Source organism: Rhinolophus sinicus, chromosome 10 (genome assembly GCF_057876585.1).
Source record: "Rhinolophus sinicus isolate RSI-liver-muscle chromosome 10, RSI-T2T, whole genome shotgun sequence".
Lineage (NCBI taxonomy): Eukaryota > Metazoa > Chordata > Mammalia > Chiroptera > Rhinolophidae > Rhinolophus > Rhinolophus sinicus.
Window position 1 is genome coordinate 14,772,594 of NC_142510.1, and position 18,722 is coordinate 14,791,315.

Genomic DNA, 18,722 nt, shown 5'->3' on the forward strand with positions numbered 1-18,722 from the left:
GGCAGAGCCTGAGGCCGTCAGGAGGAGAGACAAGAGAGGCTGGAGAGACCTCAGAACCTTCCATGGCTGGTCAGGGGTGGTGGTGGCAGAGGCCAGATGTCCACCTCCTGCGGTCCCTGTGTGGGAAGGGGCCAGGTGGACTGTGAAATCCCACCCTGGACATATTCGGTGTCTAGAAGGGGAAACCGAGGCCCAGGGCAGTCAAGGCCCTTGCCCAAAGTCACCCAGTAATGGGCGGTAGCTTGGCCCCGCCCTGGCTCTGACCACAGCACCTCGTTTCTCTCCCTGTGCCTTTCCCTGTCCCCGCCTTTCTGTCTGTCCCTATCCTTCTCCCCCTGCCTGTCCCTGTGTCTGTCTCCACCCCTAGCTATGTGTCTATAAGCCCTATTTCTAGAAGGGTCTTTCCACCTTGGCAGAGCCCGTTTGGGGGCTGATGTGCTGGTGTCTTGGTCCCCACATGCCACACCCAGGACCTCCCCCTAGGACATGATGTGGGTCTGATTGAGGCAGAGCTCCCTTGACTGGGCCCCTAGCCCCATGTCATGGGCAGCTGGGTGGGCACTACTGTGGGCCGTGCTCACCAGGTCTTGTCTCTGAGTCTCGGTTTCCCTATGTAGGAAGCAGGGACTGGGCCCACCTGATGGGCTGCTGTGAGGAGCCTGCCCTCCAGAGAGAGGGTGGGCGGGCAGAGGGGTGCCTATCTTTGGGGAGCCCCCTGAGTCTCCGCCCTCCCTACCATCTGCAGGAGCCTGGATGTATGGATTGGTTTCTCGGCTGTGGAGGGTGCTGAGGCGGGCCCGTCGCCTCAGGGCGAGGCTTTTAGCCTGGAGAGCTGCCAGAACTGGCTGCCAGGGGAGCCACACCCCGCCACGGCAGAGCGCTGTGTGCGGCTTGGGCCCGCCGGGCAGTGTAACACGGACCTGTGCTCGGCGTCACACAGCTACGTCTGTGAGCTACGGCCTGGAGGTGCGCTGGGGGGCCGGGGAGCGCCTTCTGCCTTGGACCAGGGCAGCTGCCCCCCACAAAACACACGTCTCCCTGGCCACCCTGGAGCTCCTCCCACCCTTGGCCAGGACACTGTCCCCTCCTCCCCGCCCTGGGCTCCTTCCTTAGCCTGTCAGTGTTCATTAGGTGTTTGCTGAGCACCTACTGTCATCCTGGGCTTGGCCTGCACTGGAAACAGACAAAGGGGGAGGGAGCTGGAGGGGCCGCCACCAGGTGGCTCAGTCCCACCCTGGCCCCCTACATTCTCTTCTTGGGCCTGGGACCAGTACCTCATTGCACACTCGCCACCCCAGGCCCTGTGTGGGACTCGGAGAACTTCCTCGTGGGGGCGCCAAGTGGAGACCTGCAGGGACCCCTGAGCCCCCTGGCACAGCAGGAGGCCCTCTCAGCCCCTCTGGAGCGTGTGGAGGTAGGCCGGCCGCGACCCTGCTTCAGGGCGCAGTCTGGAGGTCACCCTTACCCTGGGCGCTTGTGCCTCTTAAAAACAGGCTGCTTTTTGTGTGGGCCTTTGCAACATCCTCTGTGCCCAGTAGCGACGGTTTGCCAAACGCGCCATCGTGCAGGGAGGAGAAGCCCCCGTCCCAGTACCTGGGAGAGCTCTGATTGCTCCCAAACCTTTTCTCGGTGTCTGGAGTTTTTTAAAAAAGCCATGGTGGAGGGCTGGCTGCTCACACATGGTTTCAACCTGACTTTTCCTCCCGAGTGAAATTCGTGGGGGCCTCATGAAGCCCCATCTGGCTGTTCCTTCCCCGCTTGGCTGGCCGGGGCGGGGGGCCGGGGTCTGTAGAGCTGAGCCCCCCCCCCGCCCCCCCAGGTGATGGTGTTCCCGGGCCTGGGCCTGAGCCACGAAGCCTTCCTCACCACTGCCGAGTTTGGGACCCAGGAGCTCAGCCGGCCTGCCCAGATGCGGCTACAAGTGTACCGGCCTGTGGGAGGAGCAGGTGGGACCCCGTCCTGTGGTGGGAGTTGGGGGGCTTGGGTGCACTGCACTGTAATGTCTGCTGGTCCCTTGGCCACTGGACTGGTTTCCAGACTCAAAGTGGACAGAGTAGGACCCACAGAGACTGTGGCCTGCCTGGGTTGGAGCTTTTCCTGAGTCAGTCAGCAGGCCCAGTGTTGGGAGGGGTAGGGGTGTGATGGTGGGGGCTGGGGGCACTGCCTGGCAGGGCCTCGTATAGTAGTGGGTGTCCCAGACTGTGGCCTGTTAGCAAATCAGGGCCTCTGACACCCTTCCTCTCTTTGCAGGGGTCCCAGACAACAGCAGTGAGCCCGAGAGTAGGTCCTTGGAGAACAGGACTGAGCCAGCCCCTGCGTGCACGCCAGAGGGTCTCTGGTGCCCCAGATCCAATGTCTGCCTGCCGCTGGACACCCCCTGCCACCCTCGGACATGTGCCAATGGGTCTGCATCAGAGCCGTGGGCCTCCTACACACTGTGGAGGGAGTTTCTCTTCTCTGTGCCTGCAGGTCCCCCTGCCCAGTACTCGGTGTGTGTCACTGGCCTGGGTGCCGTCTGCCCTACCCCTGCCACCCAAGATCTGGGTCTCGCATTAAACACAGACAAAGTGCAGATTCTTCCGCATAGCCCAGCAGACCCCCGGCCTCATTAGAGCCCTCACTCATCTCAACGTGAGAAGCTCCTGCCCCAGGGCCATTGCACTTGTTGTGCCTTTATCTCAGGAGGACTCACTTTACCTCTCTTGATGTGTCTGGCTCCTTCCTACCAAGTCTTGGCCATAGTGTCCCTCCCCTGTCTAGGGAATCCCTACCCCTGCCTGCATCCTGAGGCTGTCCCCACCATGAGTGCCTAGGTGGGGGCCCTATGCAGTTTGGTGGTACGTGAGTGACTGATTGGTGTTGAGACCCTTGTAGGGGAGTCTGGGTTACCGTGAGAGGATCCTGCCCCCCTGTTGGAGCCCCTGGCCCAGTGCTCCCCTGCGGGCCCCTGACCATTGGTGGCCCATTGAGGACCTGACACAGCCCCACCTCCCTCTCCTATAGGTCGCCTTCCATGACCAGGATGGTCCCCTGCTCCCTGGTGACCTCATAAGCTTACAGCACGATGCCGGCCCGGGCGCCTTCCTGCACTGCACCCCGGCACTCGGCCGTGCTGGCCCCGAGCCCCCATACCTTTCTACCAGTGTCTCATCCTGGCTGGCCTGCCTGCCCGCTCAGCTGGAGGCTGGCTGGGCTGGCCAGGCCTGTGCCCTGCGGCTGCTCGCTGCCACAGAGCGACTCACCCCCCTGCTGGGCCTGACACCCAACCCAGGGCTACGACAGCCTGGGCACTATGAAGTCCGGGCCTCGGTGGGGAACAGCGTGTCCGGGCGCAACCTGTCCTGCGGCTTTGACGTGCTGCCTCCAGTGGTCGGGTTGCAAGTTATCTACCCCGTGCCTGATGATGGCCTCCTCTACGTGTCCACCAATGGCTCCACCCTGGTGCTCCAGGTAGACTCCAGTGCCAATGCCACAGCCATGGTGTGCTGGCCTGGGGGCAACATCAGTGCACCCTTCGAGGCCACCTGCCCAGATTCGGTGGCTGCCCTCGTGTCCAGCTGTACCAGTGAGGCCAACGACACCCTGTTCTCTGTGCTGGCGCTGCCCGGGCTCAGTGAGGGCAAGCACGCAATGGAGGTCGTGGTGGAGAATAGCGCTGGCCGGGCCAACCTCAGCCTGTGGGTGAAGGCGGAGGAGCCGATCTGCGGCCTCCGAGCCATGCCCAGCCCCGAGGCCCGCGTCCTGCAGGGCGTCCTGGTGGTGAGTGTGGCTGGAAGGTCTCCCAAGCCCTCCTGAAACAAGGTGCTTCCCCAGAGACCGGCCCCTCCCTGTGAGAAAAGAGCTTGGCTGCTGGGCCAAGCGGCTCAGTGGTCGGTTACTGGGCAGATCCTGTTAGGTGGTACCTGAGATGGGTCATTCATTTCTAAATTAGTGAAAAGTCACCGCTAGAGCAGTAGTTTTGAGAATGTTTCTTTCCACTCTCTCATGAAACAAACTCAAACTTTTTGGCCCGTCTCTGACCTCATCAAGCCTAGGTGTTTTCAGGGCTCCTGCTGTGTTCCCACCTGTCTAAAGTGAGCATTTTTTCAGGTGGGGTCTGATGCCAGCTGGCCACTGTCTGTGCTCCCCGGGAAGGGGCTCTCCTTGGCCTGGGGTGCCCACGCTTTGCACAGGGGCCTTTAGGAGGGCTGTTTCTGCTGACCCTGCCACTGTAGAGTTGTGTCCGCTAGCTTCCCCTGGTCACACCTGTTCTATCTGGTGATGCAGTAAACATCCAGCCAGGGTGGCCCTTGGAGACTCACGTGCCTTGTCAGATGGCATTGTGCAGGAGCCCTGGAAGGGGGGTATAGACTCAGAGATGGCAGGTAGAGAAACAGGTCCAGAGAGGTCAAGGTGTGACTGAGCCCAAGCTCAGCCCCATACCACGTGGCTCCCTCACTGGTGGCGGGCCCTGGGGCGCCCCTCCTCTTCCGTATTCTTACCTTCCCCCTCCACCACGCTGTCTCACGTCCTCCCAGGAAGCCCCACAGGGAGACGTGTCCAAGCGGGCAGAGGGAGTGAGGGCAGAGTTGATCCTCCAAAACCCGGGCCTGGGGCAGGGTCACTGTTGGCCGACGCCGTTCTCTTCTTGCAGAGGTACAGCCCCGTGGTGGAGGCCGGCTCGGACGTGGTCTTCCGCTGGACCATCGATGACAAACAGTCCTTGACATTCCACAACGTGGTCTTCAATGTCATTTACCAGAGTGCTGCCATCTTCAAGCTCTCGGTGGGTGGGGGCTGGGGGGTGGGGAGGAGTCAGGGGCGGGGAGGAGGCGGGTGGCCAGCGCTCACCTTGCCTTCTGTGCTGCTTTGCTCCTGAGGACCGCACGGCAGCCGTGGGCGAGTGCAGGGTGGGGCTCTGCCCACGCTGTCTTGCGGCCTAGCCTGTTGGCAACCTGCTCACGTCCACCTGTCTGCACAGCTGACGGCCACCAACCACGTGAGCAACGTCACTGTGAACTACAACGTCACCGTGGAGCGGATGCACAGGATGCGGGGCCTGCGGGTATTTGCAGCGCCACCTGTGCTGCCCCCCAATGCCACGCTGGCACTGGCAGCTGATGTGCTGGTTGACTCGGCCGTGGAGGTGGCCTTTCTGTAAGTGTGCCAGGCCCAGTGGGGAGCAGGGGCACCAGGTTCCCCCCAGCCCCCAAGTCCCCACCTCCTCGTCTGCCAGGACGTGCTTGTATGTAGGACCTGGGAAGGGGAAGCCGCTGCAGCGGGGCTGGGTGGTCCCTGAGTGGAGGTACAAGGAAAGGGTGACTGTAGCCGGGCTGGGGGACGCCCGCCTCCAGGACAGTGGCCGGCCTTCCCCACCCATCCTTCCAGCCACTCACTGCCTGCCCCCTGCCCTGCCAGGTGGCTCTTCGGGGACGGCGAGCAGGTGATCAGCCAGTTCAAGCCTCCATACGACGAGTCTTTCCAGGTCCCAGACCCCACGGTGGCCCAGGTGCTGGTGCAGCACACCACCACGCACGCCTACACCTCCCCAGGTGAGGGGGGCCCACTGCTATGCCAGCCCCCACTGGGCAAGCTCTGTCCTGGGGGCAGCCCCCCCTCGAGCAAGCTTGGGTTTAAGGCCCAGGGCCTTACTAGGGTGAAGGAGGGATGTCCAGGGGTGAGGAGTGGACTAGACCACTGAACCCCGTGATTTGCGTCTGCTGGTCAGAAACTGGACCCCTGTCCCCTCTTCTGAGGCTTTTTGTGGGGGCAAAGGGGGTTATCTTTTAGTTTGAAAATTCTGGAAGTCTAGTGCACAGAATGCAAAGTAAACTGTGGGGCCCCCACAATGCTTGCCCTGCCCTGGCGTTTGCTCTGTTAACCCGAGTGCGGTCATATTTGGAAGATAGTCCGCTTCTTGTCATGCTTCTGCTGTAGCCTTGTGTCCTGCCCCATGCTGATGGCACCCACACATGTCTCGCTGTGGGACCCCCGGGGTGGGACCCAAGGGTGTGTCCCGCTCACGTGTTGAGCGGGGGCCTGCTGTGCCCTCCTGAGAGGCTCCTGTGTGTGACAGCCGTCACGGGGTTAGGGAGGGATTGTGCTGAGCAGGCGGGGTGGTGGTCCTGGCCCCATTCCCACTCCGCGCCTGTCCCCCAGGTGAGTACAACCTGACCCTGCTTGTGTCCAACGCCTTCGAGAACTTGACCCAGCTGGTACCTGTGAGTGTGCGCTCCTCTCTGCCTGCCGTGGCCGTGGCTGTGGGCAGCGCTGTCCTGGTGGCTGGCCAGCCCATCACCTTCTCCCCACACCCGCTGCCCTCGCCCGGGGGCGTCCTATACACGTGGGACTTTGGGGATTCTTCCCCTGCCGTGACACAGCACCAGCCAATGGTCAACCACACGTACACCTTGCGGGGCACATACCACGTCCGCCTGGAGGTCAACAACACGGTGAGCAGTGCGGTGGCATGTGCTGATGTCCACGTCTTCGAGGAGCTCCGTGGCCTGAGCGTGAGCCTGAGCCCGGCAGTGGAGCAGGGAGCGCCCATGGTGGTCAGCGCTACCCTGGAATCGGGTGACAACGTCACATGGACTTTTGACATGGGGGATGGCACGGTGCTCACGGGCCCCGAGCCCGCGGTGGAGCACGTGTACTTGCGGGCGCAGAACTGCACGGTGACCGTGGCTGCGTCCAGCCCCGCTGGTCACCTGGCCCAGAGCCTGCCCGTGCAGGTCTTTGTCCTGGAGGTGCTGTGGATCGACCCTGCAGCCTGCATACCTGCACAGCCCCAGGCCCGGCTCACGGCCCACGTCACCGGGGACCCCTCCCACTACGTCTTCGATTGGACCTTCGGGGACGGCTCATCCAACACGACCATCTGGGGGGACCCGACGGTGAAGCACAACTTCACGAGGAGTGGTACGTTTCCCCTGGCGCTCGTCCTGTCAAGCCACGTGAACAAGGCACATTACTTCACCAGCGTGTGTGTGGAGCCCGAGGTGGGCAATGTCACCCTGCTGCCCGAGAGGCAGTTTGTGCGGCTCGGAGACGAGGCCCGGCTGAAGGCCCTCGCCTGGCCCACATTTCCCTACCACTACACCTGGGACTTTGGCACCGAGGATGCACCCTGTGTTGGTGGCCCCGAGGCCACATTCACCTACTGGGACGTGGGCTCCTACCTGGTGACAGTTGCCGTATCCAACAACATCTCAGCTGCCAATGACTCGGCACTTGTGGAGGTGCAGGAGCCCGTGGAGCTCGCGGACATCAGGGTCAATGGGTCCCGTGTGCTGGAGCTGCAGCAACTCTACCTGTTCTCTACCGTGGGCCGCGGGCATCCCGCCACCTACCTGTGGGATCTGGGGGACGGCGGGCGGCTGGAGGGCCCTGCAGTTACCCACACCTACACCAGCACGGGCCACTTCACCATCAGGGTGGCCGGCTGGAACGAGGTGAGCCGTGGTGAGGCCCAGCTGAACGTCTCGGTCCAGCAGCGTGTGCGGGGGCTTGGCGTCAATGCCAGCCGCACGGTGGTGCCCCTGAATGGCAGCGTGAGCTTCAGCACCTCGCTGGAGGCGGGCAGCGACGTACGCTACTCCTGGGTGCTATGCGACCGCTGCACGCCCATCCCCGGAGGCCCCACCATCTCCTACACCTTCCGTTCCGTGGGCACCTTCAACATCATCGTCACGGCTGAGAATGAGGTGGGCGCAGCCCAGGATAGTATCTTTGTCTACGTCCTGCAGCGCATCGAGGGGCTGCAGGTAGCTGGTGGCGGTGGTGGCTGCTGCTTCCCCACTAACCGGACGCTTCAGCTCCAGGCTGTGGTTAGAGACGGCACCAACATCTCCTATGGCTGGATTGCCCAGCGGGAGGGCGGCCCGACCCTGGTTGGCAGTGGCAAAATCTTCTCGCTCACTGTCCTCGAGGCTGGCACATACCATGTCCACCTGCGGGCTACCAACATGCTGGGCAGTGCCATGGCCAACCGCACCGTGGACTTCGTGGAGCCTGTGGGGTGGCTGGCTGCGGCCGCCTCCCCCAACCCAGCCACTGTCAACACGAGCGTCACCCTCTATGTTGAGCTGGCTGGCGGCAGCAGCGTCGTTTACACCTGGTCCCTGGAGGAAGGGCTGAGCTGGGAGACCCCGGAGCCGTCCACCACTCACACCTTTCCCAGCCCTGGCCTATACCTGGTCACGGTCACAGCCAGGAACCAGCTGGGCATGGCCAACACCACCATTGAGGTGGTCGTGCAGGTGCCCGTGAGTGGCCTCAGCGTCAGGGCCGGCGAGCTGGAGGGCAGCTTCGTGGTGGCCGGCTCCACCGTTCCTTTCTGGGGGCAGTTGGCCTCAGGCAGCGACGTGAGCTGGTGCTGGGCTGTTCCGAGTGGCACCAGGTACGGCCAGCACGTCGCCGTGGTCTTCCCTGATGCCGGCACCTTCTCTGTTCAGCTCAACGCCTCCAACGCGGTCAGCTGGGTCATAGCCACACACAACCTCACGGTGGAGGAGCCTGTGGTGGGCCTGGTGCTGTGGGCCAGCAGCAAGGTGGCGGAGCCTGGGCAGCTGGTCCATTTTCAGATCCTGCTGGCCGCTGGCTCTGCTGTCAGCTTCCGCCTGCAGGTCGGCGGGGCCGGCTTTGAGGTGCTCCCAGGGCCCCATTTTTCCCGTAGCTTCCCCCGGGTTGGGGAGCATGTGGTGAGTGTCCAGGCTGAGAACCACGTGAGCCGGGCGCAGGCGCAGGCACGCATCCTGGTGCTGGAGGCCGTGGGTGGGCTCCAGGTGCCCAACTGCTGCGAACCAGGCATTGCCACAGGCACCGAGAGGAACTTCACGGCCCGGGTGCAGCGGGGGTCCCGCGTGGCCTATGCGTGGTACTTCTCCTTACAGAAAGTCCAGGGGGACTCGCTGGTCATCCTGTCCGGCCGCGACGTCACCTACACCCCCGTGGCTGCGGGGCTGCTGGAAATCCACGTGCGCGCCTTTAACGAGCTGGGCGGTGTGAACCACACACTTGTGGTCGAGGTCCAGGATGTCATCCAGCACGTGGCTCTGAGAAGTGGCCGCTGCTTCACCAACCGCTCAGCCCGGTTCGAGGCCGCCACGAGTCCTAGCCCCCGGCGTGTGGCCTACCACTGGGACTTTGGGGACGGGGCCCCGGCAGAGGATACAGACGATCCCTGGGCCAACCACTCCTACCTGCAGCCCGGGGACTACCGCGTGGAGGTGAACGCCTCCAACCTGGTGAGCTTCTTCGTGGCGCAGGCCACCGTCACTGTCCACGTGCTCGCCTGCAGGGAGCCCAGGGTGGATGTGGCGCTGCCCCCGCAGGTGCTGATGCGCCGCTCCCAGCGCAACTACCTGGAGGCGCACGTCGATCTGCGTGATTGTGTCACCTACCAGACCGAGTACCGCTGGGAGGTGTACCGTGCCGCCAGCTGCCAGCGGCCTGGGCGTATGGCCCGTGTGGCCCTGCCCGGTGTAGACATGAGCCGGCCCCAGCTGGTGGTGCCTCGCCTGGTACTGCCTGTGGGCCACTACTGCTTTGTGTTCGTGGTGTCGTTTGGGGACACACCACTGGCACAGAGTATCCAGGCCAACGTGACAGTGGCCCCTGAGCGCCTGGTGCCCATTGTCGAGGGTGGCTCGTACCGCGTGTGGTCAGACACACAGGACCTGGTACTGGACGGGAGCAAGTCCTACGACCCCAACCTGGAGGATGGCGACCAGACCCCGCTCAGCTTCCATTGGGCCTGCGTGGCCTCAACGCAGGTCAGCCCCACAGTGGGGCTCAGGGCTGAAGGGGGGGTGTCCTCCAGCCCCACTCAGTTTGCGCTAATGAGCCCGGCATGGGGAAGGGGTCCACCTGCTGGCTGAGTCCTGGCAGGCTTGTTCCCAGTGGGGGAGGGGTGTCCCCACCTGTCCCTGTGTCCGGTCCAGGGTCTCACTGCTCCTGTTGTGGGCCACAGAGTGAGACCGGCGGGTGTGCGCTGAACTTTGGGCCCCGTGGAAACAGCGTGGTCACCATCCCGCGGGAGCGTCTACAAGCTGGTGTGGAGTACACCTTCAACCTGACCGTGTGGAAAGCCGGACGGAAGGAGGAGTCCACCAACCAGACGGTGGGTGCCACTGGGCCATGGCCCTACACCAGCAAGGTGGAGCCAAGGGCCCGAGCTGGGGGGGGGGGGGGGACGCTGCCAGGAAGGGCTGAGAGTACAGGGCCGCTTGCTGCAGATAGCGCCAAACACCCTTTTTAAAGGTTTTCTAGGTGTTAGTGCTTCCAGAAGCTGTCGGTTCTCCTCTAAGTTACTACTTTTAATATAAATTCTGTTTAACAAGACATCCTGCTTCCACATTGCTTCCTTCTAAACGGACTAGGGCCGCGCTCCAAACCTTAGAGGGGCTGCACAGCTGTCATGATTTATGAAAAACTGTCCCAACAGCACAAAGGCAAATAGAAAGCATATCTCCCTGAGTGGCTATCCTTGTTTCTGAACTGGGAGGGCCTGTTCTCCCCACTCCATGGGCACGGCTCCCCTCCACTGGACTGGCCAGGAGGGTCAGGACCACCACGCAGTGACCCCATGGCAGCCACTCCAGCTGCTGTTGGACAGGGCCTGCTGGTGGAAGCAGGTGCGCCAGGCTTTGCTGGAACCTGGGATGGGGAGTCAGTCCCCGTTGCCACGCCTCTCCCTGACGGCCTGCCCAGGGAGGGGGGCCTGCCCAGAGGGAGAGTCTGGTGAGGTGGGAGCTCGGGGCAGGGTCCAGCCCAACTCAGCTGTCTGAGGGGGCCCCCCCCCTCCTCACCCAGCACAGCCGTCCTAACCCCAGGCGTGCATTGATACATGAGCACATATCGTTTCCTTCCTGTGTGTCAGGCCCAAGCTGGGCCCCAGATGCTGCAGAAAATAAGCCCATTGTAGTTTCTGCTGCTGGAGATGACACCCCCTACCCACCCTAGACTGGGACACACAAACCAAGATTAATGCACTGGGTGAGGGGTGGACTCACTATCGCTTGGGGACCTGGGCTTTGGGCTCAGTAGGAGTTGGCAAGGCCCAGAAGGGAGTTTTCCCAGCAGGGCGACAGCACGTGCAGAGGGAGAGGCCCTTCTCGTGGCCCGTGACCGCCCCTCTGCCCTGGGCAGATGAGGTCTCGGCCCCAGAAGCTGCGGTCCTGTCTCGGGGCGTGGCCTCTCTATAATCCCGCCCCATTCCCAGGTGCTGATCCGGAGTGGCCAGGTGCCCATAGTGTCCTTGGAGTGTGTGTCCTGCAAGGCGCAGGCAGTGTACGCAGTGAGCCGCAGCTCCTATGTGTACCTGGAAGGCCGCTGTGACAACTGCAGTGGGGGTTCCAAGCGAGGGGTGAGCTGGGTGGGCCCGGGGGCGGGGCTCCGGTGGGGGCGGGGCTCCAGTGGGGGCGTGTTCAGGCCCTGGAGGTGGCAGCAGCGCCAGCCTCGCCCCTGAGCACCCATCTGCACCCCGCAGCGTTGGGCAGCGAGCACCTTCAGCAACGAGACACTGGTGCTGGATGAGACGACCACCTCCACGGGCAGCTCAGGCATGCGGCTGGTGGTGCGGCGCGGCGTGCTGCGGGACGGCGAGGGCTACACCTTCACTCTCACCGTGCTGGGCCTGTCTGGCGAGGAGGAGGGCTGCGCCTCCATCCGCCTCTCCCCCAACCGCCCTCCCCTGGGGGGCTCCTGCCGCCTCTTCCCGCTGGATGCTGTGCGTGCTCTCACCACCAAGGTGCACTTCGAGTGTGCAGGTGAGTGTGGCCCGGCTGGGGGAGGCAGGTGGCCGGGATGACAGCCCGTGGAGGAGCTGCAGTGACACTGTTGGGGTCTGCAGGCTGGCAGGATGCGGAGGACCCCAGCGCCCCGCTGGTGTATGCCCTGCTGCTGCGGCGCTGTCGCCAGGGCCACTGCGAGGAGTTCTGTGTCTACAAGGGCAGCCTCTCCACCTATGGGGCTGTGCTGCCGCCCGGCTTTGCACCCCACTTCGAGGTGGGCTTGGCCGTGGTGGTGCAGGACCAGCTCGGTGCTGCCGTGGTCGCCCTCAACAGGTGGGCAGGGCCCCTGGGAACGGCTTGGGGGGTGGGAGCACGGGCTGCTGTCTCTTCACCTACGGCCTCTGTGTGCAGGTCTCTGGCCATCACCCTGCCAGAGCCCCCGGGTGACCCCCTGAGTGGCCCCCCAGACCTCACCCCCTGGCTGCACAGCCTCACGGAGAGCATGCTGCCCCGGCTGCTGAGACAGGCCGACCCCCAGCACGTCATTGAGTACTCACTGGCCCTCATCACTGTGCTCAATGAGGTCCGTGCACGGGTCTGCAGTCCGCGGGCGGGAGTGGGCCCCGAGCAGTGCTCCTGACAGGGTCCTTGCTCCCCGGCAAAGGGCTGGGCCCTTGGCTCCCGACATCCAAAATCCCTACCCTATTTGAAATGATTCCTCTCAACAGACCCCTCCCTGGGCCCTCCCCACGTCACCTCTCCTTGTGCCCCAGCCCCTGAAGGGGTCCTGGGAAAGCCTCCCTTCGCCCTTCAAGGAACAGGCCTCATGTTGCTGCCCATGAGAGGCTGCACTGTGCCCACCCGCACTGCTGGTGGGGCGGCCCGTCACCTCCTGATGCCTACCCTGTGCCCTCCACCCGCAGTACGAGCAGGCCCTGGCCATGGCGGCTGAGCCAGACTCCAGGTGGCAGCTGCGAGCCCAGATACGTAAGAACGTCACAGAGACACTGGTCTCCCTGAGGGTCAACACCGTGGACGACATCCAGCAGATCGCAGCAGTGCTGGCACAGTGCACGGTAGGCGGGACCCTGGCCCTGCAGCAGCCCTGGGCCTCCGTACCCCGTGTCTGGCCAGCCATGACCTTTCTGGGCGACCCCAGTAGGAGCCATAGGTGTCCAGGGCGTAAGGAGCAGCCTGACACAGAGGCCATCGTGTGCCCTCCCCCTCGGGCCTGTGGTCACACCTGATCTGGCTTTGCAGCCATCAGTGGCCTCCTGCCACTCACCCGGGAGCCAGGCTGGGCTGGGCACAGTCTTGATGTGGAGGGCACTGTGCTCAGGGTGGGGGAGATTGCTACAGAGGAGAAAGGAGCAGAGAGCCTTCCAGGTGGGGGTTGTCTGTCTGCCACGTGGCTTCTGTGATTCCGTGTGCGGCTGGGGGCGACCAGCAGGGCCATGTTTCCTTGGGCTCTGCTTGTGGGTAGGGAGAAGCCCCAGAAGGGCGCTCAGCGTGGAGGCACAGGACAGGAACTCCGTTTGGGGTCGTTTCTCCGGCTGCCCTACAGAGGGTGGTTTAGAGACACTCGGTAGGCAGGAGGCCACGGCCCGGGAGGCGCCCCTGAAATCACAGCAAGTGTGACGTTACTGAGCGGGGCCAAGGGGCGGAAGAGGGAGCTGCCAGGTGGGAGCGAGGCTACACACGGTGCCCGGGTTCCCCACAGGTGTTCAGCAAGGAGCCCGTGTGCCGCTCGTGCCTGAAGAAGACACTGCACAAACTGGAGGCCATGATGCGCGTCCTACAGGCTGAGACGGCCGCAGGCACCGGCACGCCCACCGCCATCGCCGACAGCATCCTCAACATCACAGGTGTGGGCGAGGGCCGGGGGGTGCACGGTGCTCCCCACCTCCTTCTGTCTCTCCCTTGCTGACCTCTGCCCCATCCACAGGCGACCTCATCCACCAGGCGAGCTCAGACGTGCAGGACCCACAGCCCTCAGAGCTGGGGGCTGAGCCGCCCTCCCTGATGGTGGCCTCCAGGGCCTACCACCTGTCGTCGGCCCTCATGTGCATTCTCATGCGCTCCCGAGTGCTCAACGAGGAGCCCCTGACCCTGGCGGGTGAGGAGATCGTGGCGCAGGGCAAGCGCTCAGACCCCCTGAGCCTGCTGTGCCAGGGCAACGCCTCGGGCCCCGGCTGCCACTTCTCCATCCCCACCGCCTTCAGTGGCGCCCTGTCCAACCTCAGCGATGTGGTACAGCTCATCTTCCTCGTCGACTCCAATCCCTTTCCCTTCGGCTACATCAGCAACTACACCGTGTCCACCAAGGTGGCGTCCATGGCCTTCCAGACGCAGGCCGGCACCCACATCCCCATCGGGCGGCTGGCTTCGGAGCGCGCCATCACCGTGAAGGTGCCCAACAGCTCCGACCAGGCTGCTCAGGGCCACCGCATCCCTGCTGGCTCCGCCATCGTCCCGCCCCGGGCTTCGGTCAGTGCTGTGGTCGCCCCCGAGCACAGCAACCCTGAGGCCGGGCTGCACCTGCAGCTCACCTACACGGTGCTGAATGGTGGGTGCCATGGATGGGGCCCTGGGCGGTGGGGGGCCAGGGAAGAACAGGTGCTGCTTCTAGCATGGGCGTCCCTCAGCCCCTCTAGCAGGGACGACTCAGGAGGGCTCCCAGGGGTGTCCTCTAGGTGGGCGGTCATCTGACCTTGCACATGCCCCCCCCCCCAGAGCACTACCTGTCCGAGGAGCCTGAGCCTTACCTGGCCGTCTACCTGCACTTGGCACCGTGGCCCAACGAGCACAACTGTTCGGCCAGCAGGAGAATCAGCCTGGAGGTGCTGGCAGGCGAGGACCACAGGCCCTACACCTTCTTCATTGCCCCGGGGTGAGGGCCTGCGCACGGCTGCACCGAGTCACTGGTCAGACACGCCACTCGGCGTGGGTGGGGATGGTCTCCGAGGGCGGGCTGGAGGGATCAGATCTGTATGTGCCGAGGTCTGTGGGCTCCCTCTGGGAGCAGGCGTGGCAGCCAGATGACGGGGGGTGGCTGGGCCTGGCCGTGCACGGTGAGCAAGGCTGTAGCAGAGAGATGTTTGGGCCAGAACACCGCCCTGACTTGGGACTCGCAGCTGGGCAGGGTGTGACCGTGACACTCCCCACTGCTTCTCCCAGGACCAGAGACCTGGGTGGGAGTTACTACCTGAACCTGACCAGCCACTTCCACTGGTCGGCGCTGGAAGTGTCCGTGGGCCTGTACACGTCCCTGTGCCAGTACTTCAGTGAGAAGGACATGATGTGGAAGACCGAGGGGCTCGTGCCCCTGGAGGAGACCTCGCCCAGCCAGGCCGTCTGCCTCACCCGCCACCTCACCGCCTTCGGAGCCAGCCTCTTCGTGCCCCCCAGCCACGTCCATTTCATCTTCCCTGTGAGTAACGCCAGATTCCTGAGTGGTGGCGAGACCCCTGAGACGGTGAGGTGAGGGCCGCACCTCCTGGGCCTGACAGCTCTGTCTCCCTAGGAGCCGGCCTTGGGCATGAACTACATCGTCCTGCTGACGTGTGCCGTGTGCCTGGTGACCTATGCGGTCATGGCTGTGATCCTGCGTAAGCTGGACCAGCTGGACGTCCGCCGGGTCCGCGTCATCCCTTTCTGTGGGAAGGGCGGCCGCTTCAAGTATGAGATCCTGGTCAAGACCGGCTGGGGCCGAGGCTCAGGTGAGGGGCAGGGCCCGCTCTCCCGAGCCCGCAGGCCGCTCTTTTGCTCCGTCCGGCCACCTTCCCTAGTAGTGATCATGGTAATCGGGGTGTGAAACAAGGGCTCACTTTACCGAAGTCCGAGTGGAGTGAAGTAGTAGCTCGTTAATCCTTGCAGTGACCTGTGGACAGGCCGCCATCCTTCCTGAGGATAAGGATGGTTCCTGCGAGAGGCAGGAGCTGTCGGCGTGGGTGGTTTTGCTTTTGACAGTTGTGTGGGACCTTCTCGCGTGTGCAAGGTGTGCCAAAGCGAGCTCAACGTTCCATGGGGGAAATGGTGATTGAATGATAATAAAATCACTGACAACAACAGTGTTTAGGAGACGTCAGGCACGGTTACAAATGTATTGTTAGGTACAGCGTAGCTTGAAACAGTACAATGTGCTTAAAACATTAGAGGCGCTAGGGAATTAAAGTGTTTTATGTCCAGCGTTACCATTTTCCATTTCTTGGCTGTGCTTTCATCTTTGCCGGCCAGTCCCCTCTTTTGTGAAACACCGTGTCCATTTATCACAGGGAGACAAGGAGGTGGCCCCACTACATGCTTGGTGGTCTGTGTGGGAACAGATAGGTGCACAGTGACAGGTCACCAGCAGGCTTTGGAGGAAGCGACGTGATTGGTCACCGGTCGGGATGTACATCCCTTATTTACCTAATAGACTGGAGAGCCATAGCCAAGTTCACACTTTACACAGTTGCTCACAGCTAACATACCATCGTAACTGACACTTGAATCATGTCGTAGGGGGCTGTGTGTATTCAACAAATTGAGATAAGTGAGATCTGTGTTCATTAGAGCTGAGCAGAATGTGGACTCCTGTACCTGAATGAAGGTCAACAGAGGGGAAAACTTGCTGGGGTCACGTGTTGGGTGGGCAGCAAACCCAGAGTCCTGCCCCCTCCGCTGCCACCCGCTAGGTACCACAGCACACGTGGGCATCATGCTGTACGGGGCAGACAGCCGGAGCGGCCATCGGCACCTGGATGGGGACAGAGCTTTCCATCGCAACAGCCTGGACATCTTCCAGGTTGCCACCCCTCACAGCCTGGGCAGCGTGTGGAAGATCCGCGTGTGGCACGATAACAAAGGTATGGGGGGGCACCTGCTGCTGCCCCTTGGTCCTGCCTCCCCCCCACACGACCCCCCGCGCCCTCCCCGTGCCCCCTCCACCCCGCGCCCCAGCACCCTGCGCCCCCACCACCCGCCTCTCCCTGCGCCTCCCGCTGCCCTCCCCCCCCCCCCCCCCCGCCCCGCGCCCCTCCCCCAGCCCTGACCCAGCTCCGCCCCCTCCGCAGGGCTCAGCCCCGCCTGGTTCCTGCAGCACGTCATCGTCAGGGACCTGCAGACCGCGCGCAGCACCTTCTTCTTGGTCAACGACTGGCTGTCTGTGGAGACGGAGGCGAATGGGGGCCTGGTGGAGAAGGAGGTGCTGGCAGCAAGTAAGGCCCCGCCCCTCCAGCCCGGCTAGGCCAGAGGAGGTGCCCGCGCCCCTGGCCTCCTGCAGCCCCTTCTGTGCCCTTTCCCTAGGTGAGGTGGCCCTTCGGCGGTTCCAGCGCCTCCTGGTGGCTGAGCTGCAGCGTGGCTTCTTTGACAAGCATATCTGGCTCTCCATATGGGACCGGCCCCCTCGAAGCCGCTTCACGCGCGTCCAGCGGGCCACCTGCTGTGTCCTCCTCATCTGCCTCTTCCTAGGTGCCAATGCCGTGTGGTATGGGGTCGTGGGAGACGCTGCCCACAGGTGGGTGCCCGTGGGGGTTCGGATGACCCCCCGTCTGCTGTCTCCTGCCCCCTCGCAGCCTAACCCAGCCAGGTCTCTTCTCCTGCCATGCAGTGTGGGGCCCGTGTCCAGTCTGCTCCCGCTGAGTGCTGACACGATCGCCGTCGGCCTCGTGTCCAGCGTGGTTGTCTACCCCATCTACCTGATCATCCTGTTCCTCTTCCGGATGTCCCGGAGCAAGGTGGGCTGGGGACCACGGAGCTCCCGGGGGTGGGGCACGGGCCGCATTGCCTCTGCCAAAGACGGTGCCATCCAGTGTGGCAGCCCAAGAGGGGAAATTAGCAAGGTTTCCCTGCTAGACTGACCCGGGAGAAAAAGAGAAATACAGATTGTTGAAATCATGAATGAATGAGGGGACGCATCACTACAGATGGCACAGAAACGAGCAGGACTCATCAGGAAATCCCATGAACTGCTACTCTAGGCCAGCCTGTTAGATACCTTAGAAGAAACGGACAGGTCCCTGGAAAGGCAAAACACCAAAAGTGACTCAAGGAGAAATAAAACATCTGAGCAGACCTGTAGAAGTAAAGAGGCAGAATTGGTCATTTAAAACCCCCCATGAGGAAAAGCCCAGACACCCTCGCTGGTGATTATACGAAGTGGTTAAAGAAGAATGCACACCAATCAGTCCTGCACTGACTGAAAGACACACGGGAGGAGGGAGCACTTCTAACTCACCGGCGAGGCCAGCACTGCCCTGAGGCCACAGCCAGACCAGGACAGCAGAAGAGGGAACCACAGACCACTCTGCCTTAGGGAGACGCAGGCAAAACTCCTTACCGAAACAGTAGCAAATCAAACCCAGCAACTCGTAAGAAGGGACTGTACGTGCGACCAAGAGGGCGGCCTGCCAGGCATCCAGTCCAGTGATGTTAGCCGGAAAGAGCTATTTATATTAACAGAAATTAAAATGAAATGTAACTGACACTTCAGCCCCTCAGTTTCCGCAGCCGCATTTCAGGTGTTCCACAGCAGCTTGTGGCTGTGGCCACCACACCAGGCAGTGTAGATGTAGCACATGTACACCCTTCTAGAACATTCTTCAGGCAACACTAGTCTAGACTCTGCCTGCTCAGGAGGTTGCAACCCCCCCGGGCCCCCCCACTGGAGCAGGAGCCGGAGCCGGAGCTGTCCCCTCCCGCTGACGCTGACGGCTTGCCTCTCCCTGCAGGTGGCTGGGGGCCCAAGCCCCACCCCCACAGGGCAGCACGTCCTGGACATCGACAGCTACCTGGACTCGTCTGTGCTGGACAGCTCCTTCCTCACTTTCCCTGGGCTCCGTGCTGAGGTGAGGGCTCCCCGAGGGGCCCTGCCTGGGCTGGGTGGGTCCCGCTGCCTCTGGGCAGCCCTGAGGCTCTGTCTGTGCTTCTCAATAGGCCTTTGCTGGACAGATGAAAAATGACTTATTTCTGGATGATTCCAAAAGGTGGGGGTGCCTAGAGAAAATGTGAGCCTTGGTGTAGGTCAGT

The 18,722-nt window shown here is 62.8% G+C and overlaps 1 protein-coding gene across 2 annotated transcripts in view; it reads left to right on the top strand.

Moving 5' to 3' along the window:
* Positions 1-18,722, top strand: part of PKD1 (polycystin 1, transient receptor potential channel interacting) — a 44,960-nt gene that overhangs the window by 17,440 nt on the left and 8,798 nt on the right. For both annotated transcript variants that reach the window (XM_074322646.2, XM_019713061.3), the window contains exons 7-32: positions 746-966; positions 1,299-1,414; positions 1,820-1,946; positions 2,251-2,489; positions 3,004-3,759; positions 4,634-4,765; positions 4,961-5,136; positions 5,398-5,531; positions 6,139-9,755; positions 9,953-10,102; positions 11,204-11,347; positions 11,471-11,750; positions 11,834-12,047; positions 12,126-12,297; positions 12,638-12,790; positions 13,435-13,579; positions 13,660-14,280; positions 14,448-14,604; positions 14,892-15,144; positions 15,238-15,433; positions 16,391-16,561; positions 16,769-16,912; positions 17,001-17,211; positions 17,305-17,431; positions 18,425-18,541; positions 18,630-18,679. In XM_074322646.2, coding sequence (XP_074178747.2) covers positions 746-966; positions 1,299-1,414; positions 1,820-1,946; positions 2,251-2,489; positions 3,004-3,759; positions 4,634-4,765; positions 4,961-5,136; positions 5,398-5,531; positions 6,139-9,755; positions 9,953-10,102; positions 11,204-11,347; positions 11,471-11,750; positions 11,834-12,047; positions 12,126-12,297; positions 12,638-12,790; positions 13,435-13,579; positions 13,660-14,280; positions 14,448-14,604; positions 14,892-15,144; positions 15,238-15,433; positions 16,391-16,561; positions 16,769-16,912; positions 17,001-17,211; positions 17,305-17,431; positions 18,425-18,541; positions 18,630-18,679 — 8,823 coding nt within the window. The remainder of the gene's footprint in view (positions 1-745; positions 967-1,298; positions 1,415-1,819; positions 1,947-2,250; positions 2,490-3,003; positions 3,760-4,633; positions 4,766-4,960; positions 5,137-5,397; positions 5,532-6,138; positions 9,756-9,952; positions 10,103-11,203; positions 11,348-11,470; positions 11,751-11,833; positions 12,048-12,125; positions 12,298-12,637; positions 12,791-13,434; positions 13,580-13,659; positions 14,281-14,447; positions 14,605-14,891; positions 15,145-15,237; positions 15,434-16,390; positions 16,562-16,768; positions 16,913-17,000; positions 17,212-17,304; positions 17,432-18,424; positions 18,542-18,629; positions 18,680-18,722) is intronic.